Here is an 18,800-nt window from a genome sequence, read left to right on the forward strand (position 1 = left end):
TCACTATTTACTAAAATGTTTTATCAATGCATATATGTTCAATTTTATCAAACGCTTTTGGTGCATATATTGAGATAATTTGTATCATTGTCTCCTTTATTCTGCTAATGTGGCAAATTACACTCACTGATTTATTTATTTATTTATTTATTTATTTTTGGCTATGTTGGGTCTTCGTTTCTGTGCGAGGGCTTTCTCTAGTTGCGGCAAGTGGGGGCCACTCTTCATCACGGTGCGCGGGCCTCTCACTATCGTGGCCTCTCTTGTTGTAGAGCACAGGCTCCAGCCACGCAGGCTCAGTAGTTGTGGCTCACAGGCCTAGCTGCTCCGCGGCATGTGGGATCTTCCCAGACCAGGGCTCGAACCCGTGTCCCCTGCATTAGCAGGCAGATTCTCAACCACTGCGCCACCAGGGAAGCCCTACACTCACTGATTTTGAGTAGTAAACCAGCCTTAATTGTGGAATTATCCCAAATGGATTATGACACATTACCCCTCTGTGTATTTTTTTTTTCTGCTAGTATTTTGTTTAGGATTTTTCGTATCTATGTTAATGAGTAAGACAGGACTCTAGCTTTCCTTTTTCATAATGCTCTTGTTAAGTTTCAATATCAAGGTGGTCTTAAATCATGAAACAAGATGAGGCATAACCTGACCTTTTTATTCTATAGAAGAGACTTCTTAATATTGCCATTGTTTATTCTATTTTTTAACTGAATCATAGTTGATTTACAAGATTGTGTTAGTTTCAGGTGTACGGCAAAGTGATTCAGCTACATATTTTTTTCAGACTGTTTTCCATTATAGGTTATTACAAGATATTGAATATAGTTCCCTGTGCTATACAGTAAATCCTTATTGTTTATCTATGCCATTGTTTATTCGTAAACATTAGATAGAATTCTCTGGAGAAGGTATCTAGATCTGAAGCTATCTTTGTGAGATTTTTCTTTCCTTAGCAAAGTTTTATATCCACTTAGACAACAAAGTACAGGAATTATAAGTGTACACCATGATAAATTTTCACAAGTGAACATACTAATATAATAGGAGTGTAATCTATAATATAACAGTAAAAATTATAAAATAATATATTTATAACTACACTACTTAATTATGGAAGTCATTTTTATGTTCTTATCATGGAAAACTGGAGCTACTTATATCTCAGAAGGTTAATTTACCCACAAAGTTTCTAATGTCAAATAACTTACTAGGAGAAATTATATTTGGGGGGGAAATCATGCCAACTTTCCAATCTTTCCCATATAAAACAGCCACACCTTGAATGTGAAATGAAGGATTATTCTAGATCTGATAAGATTTTAGGAAAACTATTTGACAGCATTTGCAAAGAAATTTAAAAATATTCATGCTCTCTAACTCAGGAATCCATAGGCACACAGAAGAAGATTATATAAATATAAGAAAAATGTTTTCAAAAGTATTTTGTGACATTTAAGTTAAATATAAGTTAAAAGAGCAGAGTATAATACAGGATTGGACGTGTTAAGACTAGCCAGAAACGGGTGACTTCGACATTCATGGCTATATTTTTCCTTCATTTTATAAATTTATAAGCAAGAACATGAATAAGCACTAAAATCAGGCTAAAGTCGTTAAACAAAAATTAAACATTAATCACTTTATTCAGGAGTTACTGGCAGAATCTTATCTATTGCCAGAGTAATAATGAATTGCAATCAACACCAATTCCACTGGTGACCAATGGCCTATTAAGGTGTCATCAGCATAATTTCTTAGAGCTTAAATGCGGAAGACGAGTATGTCCCTCACAGTTCACAGTATTGTGGTGCAGAAACGTGGCAAGTCTGGACTTGCTTTTTTGAAAGCATATTAAGTCTAGCCTCATTCCAGCAAGTCTACTTTCATCTAACAGTTAAACAGCTAAACAGTTACTGAATGATGCAGGTCACTTTCCTTTTATGTAGGCACACAAACACACAATTATAGCAAAGAAGAGCTGAAAAGTTATTCTCTGTCACATAACTGAAAATTATTCAGAACGACAATACAATGAGCTATCCTGACGAAAGTGTGTGACACAGATAAGTTGGACAGGAATCTAATACTTGAGAACTAGATCTCATGGGTAGATTTTGTAGATCTATTATAAATTAGCTAAATAACACTGATGCTGCCTAATTACTCTGCTTCAGATTTCTCTTCACTGAAATAACCATAATTTTTTCATACAGAGGAGAATAGTAAGCCATTCTTATAAAGATTCTGAAATCTAAAATATATGGGGCTGTAAGCAAAAAGCCATTCAATAATTCCCTTTGAGTGAAAAATATGTAATGCTTCTCTCATCAAACCACATCATGTAAGCATTTGTGATCAGTCTTGAAGTATTTTTGTATTTGTTTTACATAAAACAGTGTGACCTTTGATTCCCTCCCTGTGGTTTGTTTTAAACTGTTGTTCTTTTCTGAATAGTTGTGCTTTCTATTACATGCTGTCATTTAGTTTCACTATGTCATCCCTATTATTAGAATTGTTTTGTTGTATACTTGACAATTCAAAAGAATGGTGATTATAAGGATACCTTATAATCAGCATAAAGTTTACAAGCCATCATCATAATTAACCCTCGCACATACACAAAAAGAACTCACTTGACAAACATGCAGGGGGCAGCTCTGTGACATTAAAGAATCTTTGAATGTGCCAGGGATTTCACTCAAGTTTTGTTAAGGAATAATATTTTTTTTAATGTCAAGAAGATTCATAAATGTTCAAAAATGCAAAGGGATGTCAGTATAGGTAGAATGATGCAAATCACACTCACACTCACACACACAAAAAAATCCAGAAGTTACTACTTAAAACATGTAAAGCTTCTTTCCAAAGTAATTAGATTACAGACTTTGACCTAGCTAACAGACTTAAATACTTTAAATTGGATAAATACAAACCTTATAATCATTACAATAAAATATAAAGTATGATTTAGGAACCTTAAGAGATTAAATACCTAATCATTTAGTCACCAGTTCTCTTGAGTGACAAAATAATTCTGACTTACTTAAGTTTGTTCGACCTTTGCAAATGAAAAGGCAAGGGACAATCTCAATGCAATTCAAGAGAGAAACGTGATAATTACTCTGCAAAATCGCACCTCCTAGAGACTACTGGATACTCACTTTAGCAGCACTAATGACTGTGGCAGTATAAGACTGAATGTTGTCCCCACAGGCTCCACCACGGGACTGATGACATCGAATCAACTGGAAAGAGAGAGAATGACCAGAAAGTTATTTCTATTAAACTGTTTAACTCTACAGGCTCTTAAGATAGAGCTTATTTACCATGCAGAATGATGGTGGTGGGTGGGAATGTTTGCATGAGTGTTTTCCAGACAAACAGCTAAAAGCCCTGCTGAGACACTTTTACCCCTTTTTATAATCTACTGGTGCCACTCAAGCAGTTTCATGCTCAAATACGATTTTTAATTACAAGATGAATAGCCTTTAAGAATTCATAAACTCTGAAATGGTAGGATTTGAGATCTGGCAGGCTTTCCACAAATAAATTTTAGAAACATAATCAAAGGACTTAGCCATGACTTCCTAACATTAAATATTTAACATGCTAACAAATTGGAGGTTTTGTCCTCTTAATTCCTACATAAAGATTGTAAAAGGAAACTTTAAAAAATAGACAAAAGAATGTGCAGTATTTCCATTTTCAATTGTGTTTGTCAGAAAGTGGCACAAATTATGCATAAATCAACTATGACACATAATAGCTGTCCACTTCAGAGGGCTCACCAGTTTTAACATTAGAATGAAAAAGACATGCCCTTATTCATAAATAAATAAATCAAACTGCCAATTTCCAAAGTGAATCACTAGTTTGACATGCATGATTCTCTCATGTGCTGAGCAATTAACCAAGACTAAATTCTCCACTGCTCCTACACTTCCTAATTTAGTTTAAAGAAAAAATAGAAAGAAAAAGAAAGAAGAAAGAAAGAGAAAGAACGAAAGGGAAATATAAAAATCATTAGCCAGATTTTTACACTTAAAAGGCAATAGTAGGGCTTCCCTGGTGGCGCAGTGGTTGAGAATCTGCCTGCTAATGCAGGGCACACGGGTTCGAGCCCTGGTCTGGGAGGATCCCACATGCCGCGGAGCAACTAGGCCCGTGAGCCACAATTACTGAGCCTGTGCGTCTGGAGCCTGTGCTCCACAACAAGAGAGGCCCCGATAGTGAGAGGCCCACGCACCGCGATGAAGAGTGTCTCCTGCTTGCCGCAACTAGAGAAAGCCTTCGCACAGAAACGAAGACCCAACACAGCCAAAAATAAATAAATTAAAAAAAAAAAAAAAAAGGCAATAGTAGACTATTAGAACAGCTCCACATTGTGATATGAATTATTAAAAGCGTTCAGAATTCAGAACAAATCTTCCTCTCCCGAAATATAAAAACAAAAAAAAAATGCTCTATATAATTTAAAACCAGGTCACTTGATAAAGATTAATATGTGAACCTTTTATTCTTTTATTTTAAAATCAAACTTTTCTTCATCACTGATTTGTATTTTTTTTTTTAAATCCCTTAAGACAACAGTGCTGTGGAATTTTCCAAATCGCAGGTGCCTGGCAAATGTAGTTTCACACAAGGGAAAAGAGGGAGCTTGAAAAGTGATCATTTTAGCTAATGAAAAGAATCTCTCTCACTTATTCACCCAGTCACTCATACATTCATTCACAAATACACATTTGAAGAATTATGAAAATTATCCCCTCTGCTGCCTCCTGCAGCATGTGCAAGGAAAGACATATCTTAGAAACACTACCATCTTTTCCCTGCTTCAGGTAATTAAAATAATCAAGGAAAACAAGCAATACTATCACCTTTTCAATTCATCTAAATCTGAGTCAGCATTTCTACATAAACATAACTAAGCCAGAAATTTGTTTAAAACTTAGACTCATTACAAAAGTTATATTTGCATCTCAGTACATCAAAACAAAAGATAAACCAGAAATTTCCGTAGTGCAAAAATCTATCATGCCCAAATCCCAGGAAATATTGGTAAGTGAAAAAAAGCAATGTATAAAAGACCATGTATATAATGTTATCTTTGGGGAAATAAAGGGAAATATAAATATATATATAACATATGAGAAAATATATAAGCATATAAATAAATATAAAGACAAATGTATACAATTATGTATCAAATGAAAACTGTAACGATGAAGGAAGGCAGAAAAAGAGGGATACAGGACAAACTAACTAAAATAACCTATGAACACAGTATTTGATTGCATACCTTCAGTTTTGGGCAGTAATGAAAGTAGAGAAAATTGCAAGAAAATCCTGAACTCTTTGTAGTTGGTTTGATTTTTGCAGAGGTATGAGCAAGCAACTCTGTAATTACTTTTTGGCATTATAGGATTGAAGAAATGAAGAAAACGTGCTGATGTCATGGTCTCCTATCCAAAACAAAGGACATACAAATAGGAAATGGGGGACAAAAAGAGAGAATCCTGTGGAAATACCAATGTGAACTCTTCATTTCCAAAATGTACATGTGTATATGGGTATACATGGGTGCACAAATATGCATATATGTATATTTGCTTCTTTATGTGTATAATAAGAAGTGTGTGTGGATATATAACATGCATATTTCTGAAGTTTGTCCACTGAAAGAGTCTAGAAGCAAAAATACGCCAGTAACAATGAACACATCTACTGGACAAAAGCTTAGTAACTAATACCATTGCCCATTAAAAAGAAACAGTAAAATCAGAAGAAGATGATTCCAGGGCTGAGACAAGGCAAGTACAAGATGGACCTGGACATATTCTTATGATAGCAAGTAAGGAAATTGTTTTTTTTTAAATTTTGATGAAGCCACAACATAATGTCACAAGAAGCAGACTAAAGGGGCTCTCATCGGTCAACTCTGGCATAATTTGAAAACCAAAATAGTTAAAGACAGAAAAAAATTAAAAACTACTTAAAAAATAGGAATCGTTAACACCTATCAAAACTATAGATACAGGAAGATTTAAAAAGAAGGAAAAGTTCTTGATTATGATAGAAAGCCAAATGCCTACAGGTAAATGTGTAGTGTGAAGTGGAAAACCATTAATATGCAATCCTCATAGTAAAGACTGGTTCAGGCAGGAATCATCAATGGATGCTAAAATTAGGTAGGCTAAGATTTCGATGAAACGCAGGATATAAGCATGCTCTTTCCAAATTATTAGTTACAAGAGGAAAAAATAGTGCTTATTCAGTACAGAAACTGGACAAGACCTTGACAAAATTAGCATCACCAACAAAGGACAGACATATACCATGTGCCTCCAGATGTGACACTGTGGGAAGTCCAGAACAGCACTCATACAATACTGCAGTATTCCAGACAGAAATACGTAACCCGAATATAATCAAGAGAAAACATCAAAACACTGAAAATAAAAAGCATTCTATTAAAAAGAAAAAGGGGTAGATGTAGGGGGCTATAGTCTTCAAAATTACCAACCCTGTAAAAGATAAAGAAAGAAAGGGACACTCCTACAAGATATAATACCTGATCCTAGACTGGATCTGCACTATAGGAAAAAAATTTCTACAAATGATATGATAGGATTAATTGACAAAGTTGGAACATGGATGCTATAATAGATAAAAGTAGCTTATCGATATTAAATTGGCAGACTTCCCTGGTGGCGCAGTGGTTAAGAATCTGCCTGCCAATGCAGGGGACATGGGTTTGAGCCCTGGTCCGGGAAGATCTCACATGCCGCGGAGCAACTAAGCCCATGCGCCACAACTACTGAGCCTGCACTCTAGAGCTCACGAGCCACAACTACTGAGCCCACATGCCACAACTACTGAAGCCCACGTGCCTAGAGCCTGTGCTCTGCAACAAGAGAAGCCACTGCAATGAGAAGCCCGCGCACTGCAATGAAGAGTAGTCCCCGCTCACAACTAGAGAAAGCCCGCGCGCAGCAACGAAGACCCAACACAGTCAAAAATAAAATAAATAAAATAAATAAATTTTTTAAAAATTAAATTGGCTGATAACTTAAGTATTCTGGGGTAATGTGATATACGCAACTTACTCTGAGATTGTTCAGAGGTCAAACTGAGTAAAGAGTACATGGGTGTACTTTATAACATTTGTACTCTATTCTTGCAGGTTTTCTGCAAGTCTTCCAAATTAAAAGTACACTTAAAAATAGGCACTGAAAAACAAACCCAATCAAGATAATATGGCCTCTTGGTTAAAACTGTAGTCAAAGAGCATTTTCACTGAAAGAGATTGTTGCTCCAAAATTTAATTTCTACAGTTCCACACTCAGCCCAAATGCTACTACAATCAGAAACTGTTAATAAATACTAGCTCTTACGTAAATACCATGGAAACAAATTTATCTGGAAATATTTCTTCCAAAGGATGGTACAACCATCTGATTAGTAAACTCCTTGTGAATGCCACTACACGTCCTGGTCTCTGTATATAACACTAGATATTACTGACACGTATCTCTACAAAGGCAAAGGCAAGACAAAGGCAAGACAACTGGCACACTTTGATGCTATGCATCTATGAAGGAAGTTTTTTCCATAAGAAAATAATATGTAACTATTTGCATAATACCTACAATTCTAAATAAGTAGTTTCCCACACTTGACAATAAATCTGCAAGGGCCAAGGGACAATGTATATATCTTCCTCTTGGAAGTCTTGGATGTCTCTGGCACTCAAAGAAATTTCCTACAGACGTAATCATTAGAAGATACCATGATGTCAGCACACTGAATTGTATGCCTCTTGTCTTATTTGAAAAGAATGAATTTGAAAAGTGATATACTGGATAATCAAGAGAAAGAAGAGGGTAGAGTATAAATACAGCATTCACTAAAATGCAAAATACCTATATGTAGCGGACAGAATTTTGGAAAAAGCATCAAGGGATTCATCCAGAAAAATAAATTTCTCCAGTAGTTTCTTGATTTTGTGAATTCCAGAGGCTAGAGATATACTGTGGTTTCACCAAATAATTGTTGTACTTACCATATCCAGACTTGTGTCAAGAACTCTTCAATATATATTATTTCATATTATTCTCAATATACAGTAACCATAGAAACAAGCAAAACTGGAACAAAAAAATGATCATCTTCTTTGAAGTCTGTAATTTTTTTTTAGATTTCGTTCTATATTCATATGCAGGTCACTAAATGGCATAAAAAGGGATTTGCCCTTTGCTTTCAACTAGACATAAAAAAAGTTTCAATGTATAAATATAATATCTTCATTTACTATGATGACCTTAAGAGATAAGTGAGATTGATAAATAACAACAAATGGCAGTACCCTTGTTTAGATTTAAATGTACACATATAGTTGAAGTCCATTCAATTATTCTATGCCTCAGGTTCCCAACCTACTACTAAAGACAGAAGTCATTCCTGCCTCCTGATTTCTAGCTCCACAGAAACTCCTGTGATGATATCAATGCTGTGATTTAAAGTTAATGGAGTAAAGTTCTCTATATAAAACTAAGCCTAGAAAAGTAAGGCTGAGTCCAAATACTGATCCTGAGCAATAAGATCAGACAACTGGGTGCCCAATTAAAACAAAAACCAAACCAGAGAAAACAAACTAGTAAGTTAAACATTCATTATTGGTTGTTAATTACCTTTGGAAAACTCTTCAACACTTGCTCCATTACAAATATTCCAACACAGGCCCCACTTACCTTGTTTTCTGCATAAGCAAGCCAGCGGCTCCCAAGAGCAATAGGATTCATGTTGGGCCCGGGACAAGGGTAGCAGCCTGAAAATTTTCAAATGGCAATGTAAGAAATTTAATAATTTCTGTTGGTGCATCATACTTTGATGCCATAAAAACAGAATAATCAAATGCTTTTATTTTTTCAAGTCTCACATAAAATTCCCATAACCTAGTCATTATTTTAATAGCTAAAAGAGGTTCATTTTTTTCTCCTCTACAGTTTCCTTTGGGTTTTGACTCTGTTCCAATAAGAAATAAATCTGGGAAGAACTGGTATTCATTTTTTGCAAAAATTGGGCATTTTATACAGTTATTCCTGGAACAAGAGAGAGAAGCCAAGAAGAATCATTTAAAGATCATAAGCCTACAATTTCATAAGTCTAGCAAAAATGTTTAGAGAAGAAAGAGAAAGGATACAATTGGCTCAGGAATTTAAGGGCAAAGATAAGAAAGACATAACCCTAAAATAAAATGACAATAATAGGGGCGGGGTAGAACAAGTAACTTAGGTGTGGAGCTAATGGGGAGAAGTAATCCACAAAGGGTGCATCACGAGATGTTGGGGAACTAATTTACATAATCCTATGCATTTACATTAAGCATTCAATTTCATTCTTCTTACTTTCAGCCCAGCCAAAAACAAACTAGTAGGTAGGATTATTTTGTGGTTCTCCGATTTCAAAAAAAAAATCACACATTCCTGAAAGTGGTCACCAACACCATGGAAACACCAATGCCATCTTCCTGAACTACACTAAACAAGACACAACACAATTCAGTCAAGTAAGTGATATCTGTCATCTGTGAGGGTCTCATCTCCCCTTCTGACTATACCAATAAGGTCTCTGAGTATAATGTCCTCATCTGTCAGCTACACAAAATAATATTCCAGTGTTTCACAAAACTGCTTTTAAGGGACTCCTCAAAGGAGACTGCAGAATCAAAGAACACAAAAAGCCTAGCCTAAAGAATTCCTTGTTTATCATTCCACAAGTATCTGGTTAATATTTTCACAAATGTTTTTCCCTAAAATGTACACTGGAGGGTCAAACTGAAGTTATCTATTTCATAGTTTAGGTCTCAATTTGGAATCTAAACTTATACAAGACAGGTTTTTATAAAAATAACCTTTTCTTCCCATGACAAAAAACAAAACAAAACAACAACAAAAAAAACAGCCAAATTGCATGAAACACATGAGCGTAACAGGAAAAAATAGCATAATCAGAATAGCATGAACAGCACACCTGAAAATACCTTACCCAGCAGAAAGTCTCAGTCTAGTACTGATCCTAACAGGAATAGAGTTATCAATGCATGAATAATTAACTACTTTGACAAGTACTGCCAACAATAAAAATAATTTATATGTTCTGTAATATATTTATTTATCTTTTTGCTTCTTTATTTTCTGTCTTCCTTCCACTTGATTAAGGTCAAGTGTTTGTGTCTTTTGTTCACAGCTGAATCTATACTGCTTAGAATAATACCTGAAAAATAGCTTAATAAATGTTTGAATAAATTAAACAATGCACCTAAATTAATCAAAGCATATGTATAAGACACACTTGCAAAAAAAAAAAAGTCATCTACAGAAGAAAAATTTTCAAATATTTTTCAAATATTGTGCTTGCATATTCTTTAGGTTAGGCTTTTTGTGTTCATTTTAAAGCCATTTTTTAACAGAAATCTTCCTTAATTGTACATACATGCTTGCCTGAATTCAGAAAGCCTTTTGAGTAGCAATCGTGGTGATTCTGAAATGGTAATGCCGTTGTGTTCACAGCCACTAGAGAAGCGCAAGTCGCTGTTGCTTTTGTTACTGCTAGTTTTCATTTCAGCTCCTTCAACTCCATCTATTTTGAGTTTTCTTTTTTCTTTTTTTTTGGCCACACTGAGCAACCTGTGGGATCTTGGTTCCCTGACCAGGAACTGAACCCGGGCCCTCAGCACGGAGTCCTAACCACTAGACCGCCAGGGAATTCCCTGAGTGTTCATTTTTAAAGAAGATGAAGAAGATAATAATCCGAAGAGAAAATCCATATGTCATACAAAATATAAGATATAAGTTTTCTAATGTTTCGCTCATTGTTTAAAAACTTTTTTTGTATTTCAGGGTTTAAAGTGGTGTGTTTGGAATGTTTGGATTTCTGGAAAATCAGCTTCTGGGTAACTGTGATGTTACTATAATCACTGAAGGCATATTATGGACACATATTATGGACATATATGTAGAAAAAAAGGTCCACTAATATAATACAAAGACAACACACTCTAATATATATATCACACAATATTTACATAATAGATTTCATTATTACACCCACATCTAATTCACACCAAAATGTACTTTTATATAAGTGTATATACATAGTCCATATATACTTTCAGACTGGAGAAATGAGCATAAACACTGTCTATAAGAAAATTTCCCCTTTTAAAATGTCATGAAAAAAAGAACCAAATAAAAAACAGAAATAAATACCTGTGAATTGTGGCATTACATTAGAGGCAGCTAATCTCCTGAACTTTAAAGTCAACATAATCTAACTCAACCAATTCCGATAACCATTTTGCCTCAACAGATCCTAATAAGTATACTTGCCTTCCAAATACTAAAGGATACTAAGAAAAAATGTGGTTTACAATTCTTCATTTCACTTTTTGAGTCAATGTTTTTAGAAAGCCAGTGGACCTCAAGAATTATAGTGTATTGGAATGAAAGCAAATTGTTTTTCTGCTCTCCAAAAAACATTTTACAGCTGGAATCAGCAGACCATCAGCCTCTCAGCACTATCCCAACTTTATAAGCATGACTCCTTTAAAGATTAACCATTGCCTCCAGCTAAACTCTGAAAACAAGTGAAGAAAAAAGAAACAAAAAACAACAAAAAAAACACAACCCAAACCTCTATAATACTGGGACTAATTCTAACAAGTTTACAATGTTTGTGAACAAAGTAAAAGAGAACTGGATATTTAAAAATATCAGGTTTCCAAATTTAAATAAAGGTAAAATCCACGAATGCTACATGAAGATGATTCCATAACTAAAGGTTCATGAGACTGATGCAATTTTACATGGCATCCTCCCAGAATGTTGGTCCTAGTGGGGAGAAGACCTGAACTTGTTTGGAAAAACAAAGGATTTAACTACTCTCTGTAATACCCTGCCTTATTTTTCTTGGAAAAGACAACTCAAAAGATTTCAGACCTTTTTCGAAAAAACAGATGTCTGCATTTATGGTCAATTGACTTTCAACAATGCTACCAAGACAAGTCAATGGGGAAAGAATAATCCTTTCAACGAATGATGATAGGTCAACTGATATCCGCATGCAAACGAATGAAACTGAACCCTGGCCTCACACTACATACAAAGTCAAAATGAATCAAAGACTAAAGCTAATGTATTAACCTCTTGGAACAAACCGTGGTAAATCTTCATAACCAGAGGCAATGCTTTCTTAGCTATGACACCAAAAGTACAAGTGATAAAAGAAAAAAATAGATAAACTTCATCAAAACTAAAATCTTTGTGCTTCAAAGGACACCACCAAGAAAGAGAAAAGACAACTCAGAGAATGGGAATTGGGCAAAACATATATCTGATAACTGACTTGTATCTAAAATATAAACAGAACTAGTATAACTCAATAAAGACAAATAAATCAATGTAAAATTTGACAAAGAAGATAGAAGATGAGCACATGAAAAGATACTCAGCATCATTAGCCATAAGGAAATGCAAATCAAAAAAAAATGGTACTGATGAACCTAGTTGCAGGGCAGGAATAAAGAGGTAGATGTAGAGAATGGACTTGAGGACATGGGGTGGGAGGGCTAAGCTGGGGCGAAGTGAGAGTAGCATTGACATATATACACTACCGAATGTAGAATAGTTGGCTGGTGGGAAGCAGCAGCATAGCACAGGAAGATCAGCTAGGTGCTGTGCGATGACCTAGAGGGGTGGGATAGGGAGGATGAGAGGGAGGCTCAAGAGGGAGGGGATATGGGGACATGTGTATGCATATGGCTGACTCGCTTTGCTGTGCAACAGAAGCTAACACAGTATTGTGAAGCAACTATACTCCAATAAAGATCTATTAAAAAAAAGTATAATCAGATACTACTTTGTGAGATAGCAACAGGATGGCTATATAATCTTTTTTTTTTTTTAATAATTTATTTATTTATTTATTTTTGGCTGTGTTGGGTCTTCGTTGCTGTGCGAGGGCTTTCTCCAGTTGCGGCGAGCGGGGGCCACTCTTCATCGCGGTGCGCGGGCCTCTCACTATCGTGGCCTCTCTTGTTGCGGAGCACAGGCTCCAGACGCGCAGGCTCAGTAGTTGTGGCTCACGGGCCCGGTTGCTCTGCGGCATGTGGGATCTTCCCAGACCAGGGCTCGAACCCGTATCCCCTGCATTGGCAGGCAGATTCTCAACCACTGCACCACCAGGGAAGCCCTATATAATCTTATTAACAATCATTGGTGAGAAACTGGAACCCTTGTACACTGCTGGTAGGAATGTAAAATGTGCAGTCACTGCGCCCAACAGCTCTTCAAATAGTTAAGGATAGAATTACCATATGACCCAGTAATTCAACTCCTGGGTACATACCCAAGAGAAACGAAAACATCCACACAAATACTTACATCCAAGAGAATCAAAAATAGATGTCCCCATAAAAACCTTTCATTTATGAAAGCATTATTCATAAAAGCCCCCAAAATGGAAACAAACTAAATGGCAAGCAATAAAAAGAAATGACGTATAATATTCCACTGTCAGGATACACCACAGTTTATCCATTCACACACTGAAGGACACTTTGGTTGCTTCCACTTTTGGCAATGTGAATAAAGCTGCTATAAATATCTGTGTAAAGGCTGTGTGGACATAGTTTTCAACTCCTTTGGTTAAATAACAAGAAGTGAGATTGCTGGATTGTATACTAAGAGTAGGTCTAGTTTTGTAAGAAACTGTCAAATTGTATTCCAAAAGTGGCAGCACCATTTTGCCTTCCCACCAGCAATGAGAGTTCCTGTTGTTCCACAACTCTGACAGCACTGGTGTTCTCAGTGTTCTGGATTTTAGACGTGTGATGGTTATCTCATTGTTTTAACTTGCATTTCTCTGATGACATATAATGTGGAGTATCATATCATATGCTTATTATTCTTTGTTGAGGTGCCTGTCAGAGTCACTGGCCCATTTTTTCATCAGGTTGTTTATTTTGTTCTTGTTGAATTTTAAGAGTTCTTTGTATATTTTGGATAACAGCCCATTATTAGATTTGTCCTTTCTTTTTTTTTTTTTTTGGAGTATAGTTGACTTACAATGTTGTGTTAGTTTCAGGTGTACAGCAAAGTGAATCAGTTATACATACATATAGCCACTCTTTTTTTAGATTCTTTTCCCATATAGGCCATTACAGAGTATTGAGTAGAGTTCCCTGTTCTACTGCGTTGTACAGTAGGTTCTTATTAGTTATCTATTTTATTTTATTTTATTTTTTGCTGCATTGGGTCTTGGTTGCTGTGCATGGGCTTCCTCTAGTTGAGGCAAGAGGGGGCTACTCTTCGTTGTGGTGCACGGGCTTCTCATCGCGGTGGCTTCTCTTGTTACGGAACACGGGCTCTAGATGTGCGGGCTTCAGTAGTTGTGGCTCGCAGGCTCTAGAGCGCAAGCTCAGTAGTTGTGGCACATGGGCCCAGCTGCTCCATGGCATGTGGGATCTTCCCGGACCAGGGCTCAAACCCGTGTCCCCTACATTGGCAGGAGGATCCTTAACCACTGCACCACCAGGGAAGTCCTAGTTATCTATTTTATATATAGTAGTGTATATATGTCAATCCCAATCTCCCAATTTATCCCTCCCCACCTTATCCCCTGTTAACCATAAGTCTGTCTTCTACATCTGTGACTCTACTTCTGTTTTGTAGAGAAGGTAAGTTCATCTGTACCCCTTTTTTTAGATTCCACACATAAGCAATATCATATGATATTTGTCTTTCTGTGTGTGACTTACCTCACTCAGTATGATAATCTCCAGGTCCATCCATGTTGCTGCAAATGGTATTATTTTGTTCTTTTTTTATGGCTGAGTGATACTCCATTGTATATATGTATCACATCTTCTTTATCCATTCCTCCGTTGATGGGCATTTAGGTTGCTTCCATGTCCTGCCTATTGTAAATACTGCCGCAGTGAACACTGGGGTGCATGTATCTTTTCGAATTATGGTTTTCTCCAGGTATATGCTAGGAGTGGGATTGCTGGGTCATATGGTAGTTCTATTTTTAGTTTTTTAAGGAACCTCCATACTGTTCTCCATAGTGGCTGTACCAGTTTACATTCCCACCAACAGTGTAGGAGGGTTCCCTTTTCTCCACATCCTCTCCAGCATTTATTGTTTGTAGATTTTTTTGATGATGGCCATCGTGACTGGTGTGAGGTGACACCTCATTGTAGTTTTGATTTGCATTTCTCTAATAATTAGCAATGTTGAGCATCTTTTCAAGTGTTTTTTGGCCTTCTGTATGTCTTCTTTGGAGAAATGTCTATTTAGATCTTCCACCCATTTTTTGATTGGTTTGTTTGTTTTTTTGATATTGAGCTGCATGAGCTGTTTGTATATTTTGGAGATTAATCCCTTGTCGGTTGCTTTGTTGGCAAATATTAGGTTTGTCTATTACAAATATTTTCTCTCAGTCTGTGGCCTTTCTTCTCATTTTCTTGACATTGTCTTTTGCAGAGCATAAGTTTTTAATTTTAGTGAAGCCCACTTTATCAGTTATTTCTTTCGTGCCTTTGGTGATGTTATCTAAAAAGGCATCACCATACCCAAGGTCATCTAGGTTTACACTTATGTTATCTTCTATAAATCTTATACTTTATGTATTACATTTAGGCCTGTGATACTTTTTGAGTTAATTTTTGTGAAGCATGTATAGTCTGTGTCTAAATTCAGTTTTATGCCTGTGAACGTCCAGTTGTTCAGTACCATTTGTTAAAGAGACTATCTCTGCTCCATTGTGCTACCTCTGCTTCTTCATCAAAGATTTATTTCTGGGATCTCTATTCTGTTCCGTTGATCTATTTGTCTATTCTTTTGCCAATGCCACACTGTCTTGATTACTGTAGCTTTACAGTAAATCTTGAAGTTGGGTAACAACATGGAGGAAACATGATATTATTCACTGAAAGAAGCCAATCAGAGAAGGCTACATACTATGATTCCAACTATATGACATTCTAGGAAATGCCATGGTTGCTGGGGGGAACGGGAGGGCAGAGATGAACAGGCAGAGCACAGGGGATTTTTAGGGCAGTGAAAATACTCTATATGATATTACAATGATGGATATATGTCATTATACATTTACCCAAGCCCACTGATGTACAACACCAAGAGGGAATCCTAAGATAAACAATGGACTCTGAGTGATAATTATGTGTCAGTGTAGGTTCATCAAGTGTAACAAATGTACTACTCTGGTGAGGGATGCTGATAATTGGGGAGACTATGTATGTGTGGGGCTGGGGGTATATGGGAAATTTCTGTGCCTTCTGATTAATTTTGCTGTGAACCTAAAACCGCACTAAAAAATACAATCTTCTACTATGTTCAGTGAAAGACACAAGTCACCAAAGACCACACACTGAATGAAGTTCAGAAAGGACTATGAAACCCTCTCCAGAAAGAATAAGCACATAAAATATTAAATATCATTTCAGAGATTTATTTGACCATCTTACTCCTGATTAATGACCCTCTTAAGGTTCCATGAGCTTTGAATTTAAAACTTGATTTTATTTTTGCTTTTTTTTTATATGAAACAGAGTAATGCCATTCGAAGGCTCAACGCATTCAATGGGTGGGAATTACGTGCAGAAAATATGAAAATCACGTTAGTTCATGGCATACATGTTATTTAGAGTCCACTTTATATTGAACACCTGCCTGGGCTATGAAAACATCACGGCCGCCTAGTCTGTTGTATATAGATGGGAAACCAAAAGAACAGGGTTTTAACTTGAACTGGTCTTAGATGCCACATTAACCTGCCAATCTCTTCTTATCAATGTTACAAGCTTGCTTACAAACATAAAAAGAAAGGTTCCTCTTCCCAAAATTAAAAATAATTTTGCATTTTAAAGATCCATTGAATACATGCCTTATTTGTAATTCACCATTAACATAAATGAAAAATACACATTCTAACCCTGAGAAATAACATTAGGATTGTAAGGAATACATTTTCCTCCTCAAAGTAAAAACAGAAGCCAGTGGAAAGAGTTACTTCCTATACGGTCCTTTGGTCTCTCTGGAGACTTCATATCTGCATTTAAACTTAAGCACACTGGAAATGACTGCTAATGACATCTATCAGTCTTGGTCTTTTGTTTTCTTAATCATACATGGGTTTTGGATTTCCACATCAGACAGCTGCTCAAGGCCACCTTTTCTGTACAGCCAAATACGAAGGTGTCTCCTTTCTCATCATATTGGCTGTGTTCCCTTTCCAGTTCTCTATCAGCTCTCTTTACCTGACCCATCCACCCTTTGGCACAAATTCCCATGGTGCTTTCTCTGATGGACACAGCTGTCTCTACTTATTTTACAGTCTCATCATTGTATTCATACACAACTTAGGCAATCATGATTGTATTACACAAGAGCTTTTCAAACTCTTTTAGAAATTAAATGCTTGCATGAACAAAACAATATCCTCATTAAGAATCTGTCATTCTACATGGGCTTTAGTACTAATTCTTTAAGAACTAGAAACCAATCAATGGGGGAAAAAAACTACATGGGCTGCCACGAATGCTATTCTCAGTATGCCTATCAGCTCCCCTGTCCTCCAATCCCTATATCCTGTACTTCTCACTGTCCCAGGCAAAACTGGCTTACAAGCATGGAATAACCCAAATTCAGAGAAACACACATAACCTATACCATGCTTCTTTCCACTTGCCAAAAGTTTCAGTCTGTTTAAAGGAATGGGGGTGGGGGGAGGTTGCAAAAATTAGGGAAAAATAAGCTTATTTAAAGTTAGGAAATGGCTCCATGTGTTCCTTGATTTTAAATATTAAGTCTTGCTCAATTTTGTTCAAAATGTTGATAAAAATCCCTTAAGGTGAAGTTGTATTTCAAAGAAAAGAAGCTAAATTTCTTCATACAAATATGTGTTAAATATCATCAATATCAAGAACCTAACAGCCCTTGAATAAATCTGGTCTATAGGGTTTTCAAGTAAAGTAAAATAATATGTAACTAAGAATGGTGAGAAAATGGAAGTATGAAATGAGATATAACTACTATTGGCCAGAGTATTATAGATGAAGGGTTTGGGGAGATCTGCTGTGAAATGCTACAATGAACGGCATTCAGAGTGTGAGGAGAGAAATCACAAACTTTTGTTGTTCTTGATGCTTTCTGGACTCTTTTTTTAATGTAAACTATGTATTTAAATATAATATAGATAAAGAAGTACCCAAGTCAACAAAGTAAACATATGCGTGCATAAAAGCAGCACCCAAAACAAAAAACAGGACATTATAGAATCCCAAAAGCCCCTTCTCATACCCCCTTCCAGGTTACGCAGGTGTGTTCTGACAACGATACTGGACATCTATCTTCAAAAGATATCACTGGATTTTAATACATAGTTTATTACACTTATTTCCATCATTTATCATCAAGAAATGACAGTTGTACTTTTATACTACCCCATTTTTCAACATTTAACATACATTTCAGATTTAAAGAAATCCATACTAAATAGACTTCATGGCATCCTTAAGCCACGAGAGCCATTTTACAAGCAGTACGGTCACAGAATAAGTGATAATCCTAATGAATCAGAAATTACTGGAAATTCACTACTGTGGACTCCACCCCACTTGACCAGGACTTGCTGCATGCCACTTATAAAGCACCTGACTGCAACACTAGACACACTAGTGATCCTTCCAGATCTCTTCTTCCTATCATGAA

The 18,800-nt window shown here is 36.1% G+C and overlaps 1 protein-coding gene across 16 annotated transcripts in view; it reads right to left on the reverse strand.

Annotated features, from left to right (window-relative positions):
- BCAS3 (BCAS3 microtubule associated cell migration factor) overlaps nucleotides 1–18,800 on the reverse strand; it is a 569,341-nt gene that overhangs the window by 420,722 nt on the left and 129,819 nt on the right. For all 16 annotated transcript variants that reach the window (XR_014238437.1, XM_082372026.1, XM_082372012.1 and 13 more), the window contains exons 10-11: nucleotides 8,757–8,833; nucleotides 3,168–3,251 (exon numbers count right to left, since the gene is read on the reverse strand). Coding sequence is in view for 15 of the 16 variants with exons in the window: in XM_082372026.1 (XP_082228152.1) it covers nucleotides 3,168–3,251; nucleotides 8,757–8,833 (161 nt within the window). In the remaining variant the exon portion in view is untranslated. The remainder of the gene's footprint in view (nucleotides 1–3,167; nucleotides 3,252–8,756; nucleotides 8,834–18,800) is intronic.

This window comes from Balaenoptera borealis (genome assembly GCF_965194805.1).
Source record: "Balaenoptera borealis genome assembly, chromosome: 20".
Classification (NCBI taxonomy): domain Eukaryota; kingdom Metazoa; phylum Chordata; class Mammalia; order Artiodactyla; family Balaenopteridae; genus Balaenoptera; species Balaenoptera borealis.